The sequence below is a fragment of the Rattus norvegicus genome, chromosome 16 (genome assembly GCF_036323735.1).
Source record: "Rattus norvegicus strain BN/NHsdMcwi chromosome 16, GRCr8, whole genome shotgun sequence".
Classification (NCBI taxonomy): domain Eukaryota; kingdom Metazoa; phylum Chordata; class Mammalia; order Rodentia; family Muridae; genus Rattus; species Rattus norvegicus.
The window spans coordinates 61,417,760-61,432,018 of NC_086034.1; the positions used below are offsets into that span (position 1 = coordinate 61,417,760).

At 36.8% G+C, this 14,259-nt stretch overlaps 1 protein-coding gene across 4 annotated transcripts in view; it reads left to right on the forward strand.

Annotated features, from left to right (window-relative positions):
- Positions 1-14,259, forward strand: part of Sgcz (sarcoglycan zeta) — a 1,080,539-nt gene that overhangs the window by 1,054,042 nt on the left and 12,238 nt on the right. For all 4 annotated transcript variants that reach the window (NM_001108875.2, XM_039094728.2, XM_039094727.2 and 1 more), the window contains exon 6: positions 5,659-5,731. In NM_001108875.2, the coding sequence (NP_001102345.2) occupies positions 5,659-5,731 (73 nt within the window). The remainder of the gene's footprint in view (positions 1-5,658; positions 5,732-14,259) is intronic.

A 14,259-nucleotide genomic window follows, 5' to 3' on the forward strand; every position in this document is an offset into this window, starting at 1 on the left:
CATTCCTGGAAGAGACTAATTCTCTGTCTCCCAGGAGTCATTAGTTCCCTCCAGTTATTTGCCTAGTGGTGTGACATCACAAGAGTTTCTCCCTTTCATGTCACAGTGTCACCAGTAATGCTATTGCTTCGGTATTCTTTATGCAACTTCATAGGCTACATGCTGCTTTTGCCCTTTCTTGTGCAATATTCCTTGAGTTATAGATGCAAGATTTGTGACGTAGATTTAACCACTGGGGCTGGAACCCACATGCTTTGTTCACCTCTGCTTTGGGTTCGGTTGTGTTTTGCTCCTTGGTAGTTTCCAGTTTCTGGAAAGAGAGGCGTCTTTGATGAGATCGTGGTATCTGTACTTACCTATGTCATTGAGGATACAGTTGGAAAAGTAGTCAGGGATTATGCTGTTTTAGCAAATTGTGGTTTCTTTCCTGAGGTCCGTGGCTTTCATGATCTTAGGGAAATTGACTAGATTCTGTGCCACAAGGCTTGTTTTCCTTCCTGTTGGGTCTGCGGCCTTACGTCTAAATGTAAAGCTATCACTTATCACCAAATGTGACACTTACTGTATCTTTACCAGTATCTTGCCACACTGGAAGATATAATTACTTGGTGTCATAGGACTATTTAATTGCTTCTCTACCTTGGCAACATACATAACCTTTTCTGCTCCCACAGAAGCTAGAACTCAAAAAAAATGCTTTCAGATCCAATACAGCTCAAATTATTTAAGTTCTATGTCCTCAATGATACCTTCAGAAGCCCACCGTAACCTCTGAGAGACAACCAAGGGCTTTGTTGGTAATCTTCATTGTTGTAGGTCCCATGGACCTAACCAACCAACCATGTGAAAGAAAATTTCTTTGTGTAGCCCCCGATCTATGGTTCTTGAGTTTTTCTGAGAACTGTCAGCCTAAATGATATAACTTCCTTCAAGGTATATATAATACATACATATAAAAATTACATGTATATTTATTATATTATGTATTTATTGTATAAAACATGTATGTTTGTGTGTGTACCCATATGTGTTCACATATAACTTGCTTTCATATGTATATATAGTGAAATTTTACATAAATATAAAATAGTACAATTCACTGAGGCTTTACTAAACAACCTTCTGTTACTCTCTCCTCTGTTGGCTATCCTTGCTTTTCCCCAGTTGGAGCCCTGCTAATCATCCCTTACCTCTCAGCCTCACTGTACCTTTCTTTAAAGGAAGATGTCTTTACAGTTAGAGGAATTCATTTAAATAGAGAAAATATAACTTAGCTAATATTTTTCTAATATGATTATTCCATCCATTTCCCAGTATAGTGAATGTCTCTCCATTTGTAGGTGCAAATTCATTTTCTCACTTGTGAATAAAAGTAATAAAAATAGACACAGTATTCATGTTTTGAAGTTTTAATATTAAAACACTAATTGTTAGACAGAAAGTGCCTGAAAATTCATGTTATCTAGAATCTAATGTTATAAATGAGAGCCCATCTTAACGACTACTGTGATTGGCTTTGGAAAGAGAGTAAATGAATAACATCCTATTCTTACTTTCCTTGACTCAAGACACTAGAGGCTATAAGGAGAAGCGCCGCATGGGTGCTAAATTCAAATTGTGTGGAAAAAGCAATTTCTTTGTCTCCATTCATAAAAGAAGTTAAAAATATTCAGAGTCATTGTTGTTATATTGAAAAGCTAAAGACCAGAAGTTCCCCTTGACAGGTAGAAGGACAAATACAAATACAATTTAGACATGTCCTGTATTGTTTAAGTTCCAAAGTGAGGACTGAGGTGCCCCAACCTTTCTCTTCCACTTAGCTATATGCCCCTCACCACTATTTCTATTACTCTCTCTGTAGAACACTTTTGCTTGATCATCTGTAAAAATATGTAATTCAATGACTAGATAATGAATAATGATTATAGAAAATACATTCAGGATAGAGAGAATAAAGATAACCCTACCAAACGGTACAATGATTGATGGTTTAGTGGTTCTCCCTTTAATCCTAAGCCTTAGGAGACAGAACTTGTGAACCTCTATGATATGCCAGAATGTTATAGTCAGTGAGCTCCATGTCAGCCAGAACTCAACAGGAAGACCCTGTCCTCAAAGAAGAAGGAAGAGAAAGAAGTAGGAAAAGGAAGAGAAGCAGAAGGAGCAAAAAGAGATATATTTAATTGAAATATTATTTATATTTCATTAATTGTTTTCTTAGAGGTGAATAAAGGATAACATTCTAAGTAATGTTTTCATGTTTATACTGAGTACCTTGTTTACACAGTTTTGATCTGGTACATATCAAGATGATTTTAGTGCTTATTGATTATTGCCAATGAGTGTTTCCATTGATCAGTGTGTCTGCTTTGTGTCTGTTTTATTCATATATCTCTTAGTATAACTTGATATTGGTCATGACGATACCTCCAGCAATTTTTTTTACTTATTCAGAATTGTTTTAACTAGACTGACTTTCTGTGTTTCTGAATGAAGCTGAAAATTATCCATGTAAGATTTGTGATGATTTTTGTTGGAAATTTGGTGGGAATTCCATTTTATGGGTAGATTGCTTTTGGTAAGATAGCCGTTTTTCTTTGTTAATAATACCAATCCACAAACATAGGAGATCATTACATCATCTGATATTCTCTTCAATTTCTTTCTTTAATGTCTTAAAAGTTTTTAATCATGAAAAAAATTAGTTTCTTGATTAGAGATACCTGATTTATTTTCTATTATTCCGGCCTATTATAAAAGATGTTTTCCCCTAATTTCTTTCCTAGTCTCTCATTTGTATATAGAAAGGTTAGTTATTTTTGTTGTTGTTGTTGTTAATCTGTAGCAGGACAATTGCTGAAAGTGTTTATCAGCTGTAGGAGATTCCTGGTGGAATTATTAGAGTCACTTACTTGTACTATCATATCATCTTCAAATAAGGATATGCTAACGTCTTCCTTTCTAACTTATATCATCACCTTGATCACCTTCAAATTTTGTACTGCGCTAGCTAAGACTTCAAGTACCTTTTTGAATAGATATGGAGAGAGTAGATGACCTTGCCTTGTTCCTGATTTTGGTGGAATTTCTTTGAGTTTCTCTCCATTAGATTGATATTGGGTATGGGCTTGCTGTAAACTGCCTTTATTATATTGATGTCTGTTCCTTATATCCCTAATCTCACAAGGAGTTTCATCAAGGAGTATTGGATTTTTGTGAGGAGCCTTTTCCACATCTAATACAATGATCATGTAGCTCTTTTCTTTCAATTTGATTATATGGTAGATTACGTTTATCAATTCATAGATGCTGAACACAGATCCTACATCTGTGGGATGAAGCTGAGTGAATGATTTTTGATATATTCTTTGACTTATTTTCCAATTATTGTATTGAAAAATCTTGTACCTATGTTCATAAGGGAAATGGGTCTGTAATTAATTCTCTTCCCAGTGTCTTCCCTGTGGTTTGAATATCAGGGTAAAACAAATTCAGAAATCTCCCTTCTGTTTCTATTTTGTGAAACAACTTGAGGGATATCTGTGTCACTCTTTCTTTGCAAATGTGATAATATTCTGCACTAAAATCATTTATACCTGAGCTTCATGTTTACTTTTTCCTTTTTAGTTATTAGAACTTGAATTACTGCTTCTACTCCATTAGGAGTTGTCAGACTGTTTAAATTGCTCATCTAATTTTTATTTAACTTCATTGGGAATTATATATCAAGAAAATGTCCACTATGTTTAGATTTTCCAATTTGGTAGAATACAGGTTTTTTTAAGTATGTCCTTCTGACTATGGATTTCTTCGGTGTTTGTTGCTATGTCCCTCCCTTTTACCTCTACTTTTTGTTAATTTAGATTTAATCCTCAATGACAAACTAGGGTGTTGGTGGTTTTTTACTTTTGCTTTCAGATTTTCAGATTTTCACACAGATTCTGTGCTGCACATTGATGTGAACTGTTTGTTCTCTGATTATATTTCTTTCACTTTGTCCCGAAAGTTTTCATAATTATACAGTACCAGAGATTAGCATTTGAACTTTGCACAAGGATAGCTATCCTATCAGGATGTGACAGTCTGTATTAAAAGGTCAGTCCCTTTCCTTGAGATATGTAAATGTCTATCTGGGGATATTCCTTCAAATGTCATTCCCATCCAAATCACAGAATTACTACTTTAGCTAAAATCATTATGCTACCTTTCAGTACCCATAATAAGAAATGTTTAATTTGCAGATTCAGAGAATCAAAAGAATTAATCATTTAAGGAAATGAGTGTTCTAAATTAATGGAGATCATAAAAAATAATACAAGCACTGCGTGTCCTACAAATCGTTTTGTTATGGAGGGAAAATAACCACTAAGGCGCAGAGACAAGCAGATGCCAATAGCATTTACTTCATGAAGGGAAATCTGTAATGCAGGAGATTACCATGGAAAACCCTAACAGTTTTGACTCTCACCCATAATATGAAAGAAAGTATATCTCAGTCCTTGAAAGCAGCCTTCCTCCATGACTCTATATTCAGGTGTGCCTTAATATTTACTGTAGAAGATCCTTAAGTAGATCTAACCCATTTCCCTTACAGTTAAGTTAGTATAAGACATTTTAAACCTTAGCTTCCATGTCCACTTAATGCTATTGGGGCTTGGAGAACTGACGTGATTTATATTTCCATCCACAGTATGCGCATCCATATTTCTTTGAATTTCAATGAATAGTTGTGAATTCCATTGTATTATCAACACAGTGCTGATGACATTTATGAAGCAAGCATGACATTCTTACATCAAGACACTTGAGGAAGGATGAGATCAAGAGAAAATAGTCTAATCTGAGATAAAGATGTACAACATTTGAATAAATATTATTTTACAAAGTGATTTTGTCATTATGCCATTTAAAAAAAAGCCTGCACATCACTTTTAAAGAAAAGCATACTCTCTATTTCTTACTTAAGCTGTAGAAAAGCTCTAGTTGCCTGGAAAATCAAAAAGAGTCAGTAAGTGTGCTCAGACGAGGTGTCAATTGACCATCTGCACAAGATGCTGGAGTCCCTGACCTCTTTAGACAACAACGACCTCAGATGAACTCAGCTATAATGAAATGAATTAAAGTGGGTCTCGGTTTTAGATAGTGCCTTAACTCCACAAAAATCAAGTATCATGGAGTTGTTTGCTTTCTGACGACCTCTGTAAAGCTCTCTGATAGAGAATGGCTAAGTCCTGTTTGAAACCTCTCTGTAAACGTCTAACACTGTGTTGCCCTGAGCTCTCCATCGGCAGTTTCATCATGCCCTCAGAGATATGGAATGTCTGACCTGAGTGTTTCAACCTATCCTTTTCTTAAATCCACTTAGCTGTGAAATAAAGCAATGAAAGAGATGGGTCTTTGTTCTTTGATCAGAACAGAAGGTGAATTATCTTTGTCTAAAGCAGTAATAATGTAATCTTAAAAGTATTTAACATGGGATATTCAGAATCTCCTTCCTTGGCTCATCTCTGTCTTGAACTCCTTGTCCAATGTTAAGTTTTTAATTAATCTGCTCCTGTTTTCAGTTGAGGGAAGAATATTTAATACACAGATTTGGATGAAAGATACTGCATGTGACGGACTTGCTTATGTTGATGGCTATGTTCATGCTGCCCACAGGGACTGAAGGAGCAGTATTTGGGCACTCTGTGGAAACACCTCACGTCAGAGCAGAGCCATCTCAAGACCTCAGGTGAGTGCTTCTTCTACACTGTGGTTCTTCTCATATTGTACTACCTTTGACACATGAATAAGTTAAAATGTGCTTGTGCTAAGAACTTGTACAAAAAAAAATCACCATCTCATAATTTTATATTAACCAGACATTTGACTCAAGGTAGTGAGTTACTCTAACTTATTTGTTTTCCTAAACATATATGACATGTACACACACACATACACACACACACACACACACACACAGCACACATACACAAACAAATACACATACACACATACACACACAGTACAGCACACACATACACACAGAACAGCACATATATATGCATGCACACACACACACACACACATATACACTAAAGACAAAGAGTTTTTTTTTCTTTTCTTTTTTTCAGAGCTGGGGACAGAACCCAGGGCCTTGCGCTCGCTAGGCAAGTGCTCTACCACTGAGCTAAATCCCCAACCCCAAGACAAAGAGTTTTAAAAATGAAAAGAGGCAGCTATCAGGGAAGTTCAGGTTTAGAAGAGTACTGTTTAAATTAGGCATTCTGGAAAATTAGACATAGATGAGATTCAGGATATAAATAAATCAGGCATAAGTGGGATAGAGTAAGAAAAGCCAAGAGAAAATAGGAAAGGATCCAGGCATATGAAGGAGGGGAATGAAGAGACAGACAGACAATACAATCAACACATAGACATGCTTGGCACTGCCATGGTACTGCAGTCTAAACTCCCCAGTGCTGCATTGTATCTAAGAGCATCGAGGCCATGTAAAGGTACACTGTGAGGTACCAACATAATGGAGATATCTCTCAAGACAATCGTGACAACTTTGATTAAAAATTATTAAGAAAAAGAATATTCATAACTACTTCAATAGACATTCTTTTTTATTTTTACACTCCAGATTTTATTCCTCTCTGGGTTCACCTTCCACCTGTTCCACATTTCATACCCCCATCCCACCCCCTACACTTCTCCCCCACTGTCTCCACGAGGATGTCCCCACTCCACTCACCACACCAGACCTCTAAACTCCCTGGGGCCTCCAGTCTCTTGAGGATTAGGTGCACCTTCTCTGATCACAGACCCAGCAGTCCTCTGCGGTATATGTGTTAGGGACCTCATATCAAGTGGTGTATACTGCCTAGTTGGTAATCCAGTGACTGAGAGATCTCAGGGGTTCAGGTTAAATTAAGACTGCCAGTCCTCCTACAGGGTCGCCCTCCTCCTCGGCTTCTTCCAGCTTTTCCCTAATTCAAACACAGGGGTCAGCAGCTTCTATTCGTTGCAAGTACACATATCTGCATCTGACTCGCTCAGCTGCTTGTTGGGTCTTTCGCTCCATAGCCTCAGTAGTAATGCCAGGCCCTGGCGCCTCCCCTTGAGCTGCACATTCTTAACAAATAAATTATCATTTGATGAAATAAGATGGGTTCCTTAAATTCTGTTAGGGAAATTATACTCCAAAATGTATCTGTTGCAGTGGCTTCATAAAAGGCAACAATAATGACACAAAGAAAGTGCACATTGAAATCACTGCTGTTAGATAAGTATTTAGGAGACAGAATCTCTTGATGGTTCAGTGCAAGTCCCGGACATGTTCACCAAAGGATATGAGTACACAAAACTATATTTGTGTAGGAGCTATTCATGACATAGAACATGTTTGTGTCCCCAGTGTTGTGGGAGAGAAGGGGTGGGGTTAGGAAGAGCTTGTGACTTTCTAGCCACCAGCCTAGTTAGAGGTTCAAGAAGAGGGTTTGTCTCACGGAATAAAGCATTAAGTGATAGAGCAGTAAGTGATAAGAACCCAGTGATCTTCTCTAGTTTCTACACATGTGTGCATAAATGTCTATGTGAGTACACACATACATGCTGGCACAGTACATATACTACAAATACATATGCTCCCCCCCACATACACTCTTTATTTCTTAAGTCATTATTTAGCTTTTGTCATTGCATATCAGAAATATGGTCAATAGAAAACAGAAAATACACATCTGCCCTGCTGCTGGGCGTGGCCAGTTCGGGAGGCAGAACGTGGAGAGAGTTTGACTGCACTTATCCCATACTACCTGCAAAGTGGGTGCTGGGCTTCAGGGAAGCGCCAAGACCCAACACAATGTGAGACACGAGAAAGCCCGAGTTGGTTCGGGGGTTTCGGGCTTTTTGGACATCCAGGCGCTGCTGGGAGTTGTGGAAGAACAGAGGTGGTGGGGGGTGGGAGTTCTGCATGCTGGGTAGGGACAGCATCTAGCTTTGGGCAGGGGAGCACGGGGAGATGGGGTGGGACTACTGCTTGTCCCAGTGATGATTGTCCTTAGCTTGGTGGATGCAGGCTGCAAGTGCAGAGAGGCCTACTACGGTAGGTTCAGCTATGGCTCTGTAGGCGAAGACCTTCTGAGTGTTCCCCATGGCAGTGGTACATGAAAGAAACAGTCCGTGTTTATCCACATCGTTTCCTGGCTGTTCATTGTAGAAAATGGATACATATTGTACCATATCCACTTCTTAGGGTGGACCTGAGTTTAAATACCCTTTGCAGGGAGGAAGGTCTGGGGAAGGAAGCTTATTGGCTAAGCCTCAGTGCCTATAGGTATCTCATTAGCACGGAGAACTCTGCTCTGGTCTACATGACCACAGGTCATGTTTTCTTATGTGGAGAATGTGGCACATGTTCCAGGCCGGGAATCTGGCACGGAGCGGGGAGTTGCCTAAGCCTCAGGTGTGTGTCCACCAAGTCTCCAGGTCTCAACCTGCTCTACCATACCAAGCTTCCTGACACAGATTTTATTGCCCCACAAATAGAGTTAATTTTTTAAAAATAAAAATTTCCTCTCTTATACAATGCATCCCATATTTTGCCCTCACTCCATTCCTCCTAGTCCTCCCCCTCCATGTATCTTCTTTCCCATATACATTCTCCCTCCATTTCCTCTTCAGGGAAGAGCAGGTCTTCAAGAAACTACAGAACTAGACAAGAAACTATGCGAAGTTCCTGGGGGTTAATGACCAACAGCCGAGTTAGTGAAAAACAGCCTTCATATTGAGGCTGGGCAAGGCAACCCAAAAGGATGAAAAGAGTCTCAAGAGAGGCAAAAGAGTCAGAAATACACCTGCTCTTATTCTTCCAACTCTCACAAAAACACCAAGCTAATGGCCTAACATATACGCAGAACCTAGAGAAGACCCATTCAGGGCCCCTTTAGTCTCTGTGAGCCCATATTCACGCTGCTTAGTTGATGCAGTAGGTCGCATTCTCCTGATGTCCTCCACTTCGTCTGACTCCTGCAGTCTTTCCTCCCGCTCTTCTGTGGAATCCCCATACTCCAATGAAGGGACACAATGGAGACCTCCAATTTAGGCTCTGTCTTCATTTCTGCCTAATGTCTGGCTGTGGTTCTCTGCACACGCTCCCATCTGCTGCCAGAGGAAGCCTCTCTAATGAGAATTGGACAAGACTACAAGTATAGTTTCGAATTTGGCAAGGTCTATGAGTATAGCAGAATATCACTGATTTTTTCCCAGTTGTGTTTGGTTCTATCATAGGTCTCTGGACTATGCCTTCTCGTGTCCCTGCCCTTCCGGCAGGGTAGGGTACGGGTTCTCTTTCCCGGCATATGCCTCACATTAAACCAAACATGTGCTGGCCACTTCCGCAAGCTCTGCACTGCCGTGCAGGCAGGAAAGATGGAAAACGGAGGGTTGTGGCTGGGATGATGTCCAGGTTTCTCTTTCAGAGGCTCGCAGAGAACCTTCTCTCACATGTGCAGAATGAGTTAAAACATTTAATACAAAAAACAAACACTTTTACAATAACAATTTTTCAGAATTTGTGGTAATGTTTTTTTTTTTTACTTTTCTTCTGTCTAATCAAGAAACATAGATTCAATAATCTATTGAATATTACCAGGAAGTCATTAATTTCTTAATTTTTAATTTCACACAAATTAATAGGTACACCTTATATGCAAAAACTGGATAGATTGGTAGTGTTAAAGGCGGTGCATAAGCCACATTTTTTAAACATACTTTTAGTCTTGAGGGTTTGTCTCGGAAAAAAACAATAAGTGGCTGAACGGAACACTCAATAATCCTCTCTTTCTTCCATAAATGTGTGTTCAAATGTATGTGTGAGCATATACATACATACATACATACATACATACATACATACATATATGTTCATGCATACTAGGTATGCTACAAACACGTAAATCACACACACACACACACACACACACACACACACCACACTACCTTTAGGAATGTAGAATTTTTGGTATAACTATGATTGTTCTCCACGTAAGATAGTACATAAGATGTCTGGTCTGCAGGTTCCGCACATTCCTTGCTTATTCTTAGTATTTTAACAAACAGTAATGCATCCTGTATGTTATAGTGTGATAGATAACTGTCAGCTTTAATAATTGTAGCAAGATGACTTTAAATAATGAGATGGTGACTAAATTAATGTGGTGTAAGAAATATAATCTCCTCAGGGTGCACATGAATATCATTAATGCCGGTTGTTGTAGACCAGTCTTAGTTTCCATGTACAATAAGTCCATGTTCTTACTCAAATTAAATATAAACACAGCTGACTTCTAGAATGGTGAAAAGGACTGAATAGTAGGGAGAAGGTAGACCTACAAATCTGTTGGTCAAGGGATTCCAGTTAGAAGATGTGCAGGTATCCCTTTCCAAAGCAGAAGGCTCCCAGACAATCATGACATAAAACGGAGAAGAAATGACTTGTGGTGTTGCCATCATGGAGAAACAGTGAAGGCATTATAGCCTGGCTGTATTTAATCTGATTTCTGCAATGCACAGTATTTTCACGTCAACAAATATTCCTAGTACTCTGTAGTAGACATGTGTTTTTCTTTCCATTTAAGTATTAAAATTAATTGAAATTTGTCATTCAACCATGTGTGTATAATTAGGATATACCTAAATATAAAAGACACATATTAGAAGGGATTCATTTGTTAGTTTCATAGTCCTAAGATAAGCATCTTGGTTCTTTCATTTTACTATGTGTATATATATATATATATATATATATATATATATATATATGTATGTATGTTGTATCATCTTATGAAAAATCGATCACTATAGGAATAGCACCACCTATGGCTTTAAGTGGTCTGCAAATGTCTCAACATTTACAAATGGAAGTGTGAAATAAATTACAGGTTGTATTTGATGTTTCTAATTTTTCTCTTTTGACCATCCATTACTTTAATATTGGATAGGCTTGACTTACCATCTACTGCCAAAATAAACTGACTACTCCTAAGATGAATGTTACTAATTTAAATTTCAAAATGGAAGCAGAAGCAAAGTGCGGTGATAATTGGGCTATTTAATTATTCATGTGCATACAAAATTTAAAGCAGAGTCTCTGAGACCTTGACATATATTGCTGTCAATTTTCAATTCCGGGCAACAGAAAGTACTCTTGGCTGATGAACGCTAATCAAGCAAGTCAAATGGGTTGGCTGCATAAGAAAGCAGTGCACAGACATAATGTTGTTCTCAAGAATAAGTCTTCATAGGATACAATAAAGTATAAATATACGCTCAAAAAATGTGATTTCTACAGTTTATTCAGCAGATTTAATGATTATATAATATATTCTGAGTTTTATACTAGGTTTCATGAAAACTTTAGATTCCCACTTAAAGCCTTTGTTTTTCGTTTAATTTTAGATGTTATTACTTCATATTAGAGACTCATGTAGGAAAAATACTATTAAGTACAGCAAAATATTGATAAAGGTATATATGTGTGTGTTTTATTATTGTGTATGGCGTTTGTGTTTGTTAGGTATTATGACAAAATGCCTAGGTATTTGTTACAATGTTTATTGTTTTTCCATCAAAAAAATTAGTCAGTTGCTGTCCAGTCTCACCAACACTTGGTGCTAGCAATTTTAGACATGCTAGGGCTGTTTCTGTTCTGTTTGCTATCATCCAATGGCCTTGTTTTGTTTTGTTTTGTTTTATTTTTTTTGGGGGGGTGGCCATTTTGAGTCATTTTATTCTCCATCGGCCTTTTTTTTAATTGGATACTTTATTTATTTACATTTTAAATGTTATCCCCTTTTCCCAGTGGCTAATAACATGGCTCCCTTTCATGCACATATCTGACAACCATGAATCTTTCCTGATGTGTTCACATATTCGATAAATATTAGGGGACCTTCTAAATATCTTGGTAGCATCTGTGATATATTATGTTATGCATATTATTTCTCAGTCCATTATGTACTCATTTTATTGGGGGTTATTTAGAAAGTATATTTTAATATAAACCTTTACATTACAATTACAATATGATCACATATTTAATTATGCACTAATCATGACACGTATGGCCTGTGACACTTTTAATCTCTCAAGCTACCAAAGGTATTTTCATTGAAAAGCCTTATGATTTCAGCTATTCTGTGGTACTGTGTGGTAGAAACCGAAGTTTATTCTGTCATACAAATATCCAGTTATTCTAGTATTATTTGCTATAAACATATTGCTTTCTTCTCTAGGTAGCTTCCTTGCCCTGGTGAAGGTCAAATGTTTGTACAATAAAACAATCTGTTTGTGAAATTGGTTTTACTTCGCTGTACCGACTGCTGTGCTGTGTCGCTTCTGTCTGTGTCGGTACCGCAGCTCTGTAGTCAGTTTTTCAATTTTTTAACACTGTACTTTGTCAAGATTGCTTGCACTAGCATAATAATCCTGAGAACCAATCACCATAATATTTAAGGGTGTTTTAGGTAACATATGGATAATTAGAGCACCTAGGCTTTAGTATCGGTGTAGTAATTATAGCTTAACTCTACAGTAATGCTCCAGCATTGAAATTAGTTTGTATTACATTACTTTAATTATATAGATAACCCACTATGAAAGAAATGGAAATATAACTTCATATTGCTAGAACTACCACATTCTGTTTTTAAAGTGCTTTAAGCTATAAGTAGATGGTTGATCACTAGAGAATTTAACAGCAACTGATATTTGAAGTAGAAAGAAATCATAGCCTCTTATTTCAATCCCTGTGTTGAATTCTCTCATTATATTGATATGACTTTTGCACTCAGTAATTAATTTTCACTAGTTTCTGCTTCAATTCCTGCTTTGCTCTTTGAGAGTAATTGGCATGACAATAGAATTTGCAGTAGCACGTTCAATGCAATCAACGGTTTTTTTTTCTATTTTGTCCTGTTATTAATATCATACCTCCTAGAAGTGCCTGGGAAATATCATTTTGAAATAATGAAGGGAATGCATAATTACACATCGTCCAGCCTATTTTAATAAGCTGCCGTGGCTGGTTACATGTTTCTTACTTCAAATCTTGGAAACTTTGTCTAAATCTATTTGTTCAATAACGTACTTTGCAGACTCTTGGAAAGTGTGGAGAAACTTTAGCTTAATTGCAGTGTTTGTCTAATTATAGCCAAAATATGAAAAACTTATTCTTCTTGTGGTTTACCTGACGGACAGCACTCAGTGGATAGAGCAGAGAACTGATTTCTCTATCTAACACAAGATATAAGAGACAATGAGTCACTCCAGACAGTTGAAGGACTTGCGCCTTTATGACATCCATACAATGACAAAAACAGAAGATAGGTAACTCAGATACTCTGTATATGTTCAAAATGAAATTTTCCCACTCACAAAAGTGCCAGTTGTAATTTGAATTGTTTAGGCTCTAGATCCATATGTAAGGTTAATATGTTATTATATGATTTTTCCCCATGAAATTTTATTTTTATGTATTTATTGTTATTCAGGAAAGCTTATCAGGATGTTTAAGATATATATATATATACATATATATATATATACTCTTTAACTAAATTCAGTTTTTGTAATTAGTTTGAAACTATTTGTGTATATTACTTGTTTAATCACTGCTTGTTATTCGAAACAGAATGTTACTTTAAAAACACTTGCATTTTTTTTACAATTATTACATTTAATTATATCAATACTAGCAAAGCATACAAGAGAGACTTATTTAATTCAAAGTCTTAATTACTTGGCACTTAGGCAGTTTGGCAGTACTGCAAAATTCCTACCATTTGTTAATGTTGAACATACCAGGTAATGCATAAATCAAATATTTAGCAATTACATGTCTTCAGAAAAAATCTTGTTGCTGATAAAATGAAAATCATCTCATATAACATAATTTACAAATTTAATCTTCCTTGCCCTAAGCCCAGTAAATTTCATTTTTCCCTCGACTTGAGTCACTGTTCCAAAAAGCTTTTCTGTTGGTATTTGGTCAATGGGAGCCTCATAGATCCAAGGCTGTTAAAAGGTTCTCAACTTTCTCTCAGACTTCATTCACCATGGATTTCTCTTGTTTTTTGTTTTTTTAATTATTTTTTTCTATTTTTGGTTGATTTTTTTGTTTTGTTTTGTTTTGTTAGTTAGTTAGTTAGTTAGTTAGTTAGTTAGTTAGTTAGTTAGTTTGTTACTCTTTGAAGCTTATACCCTCAACTAGTC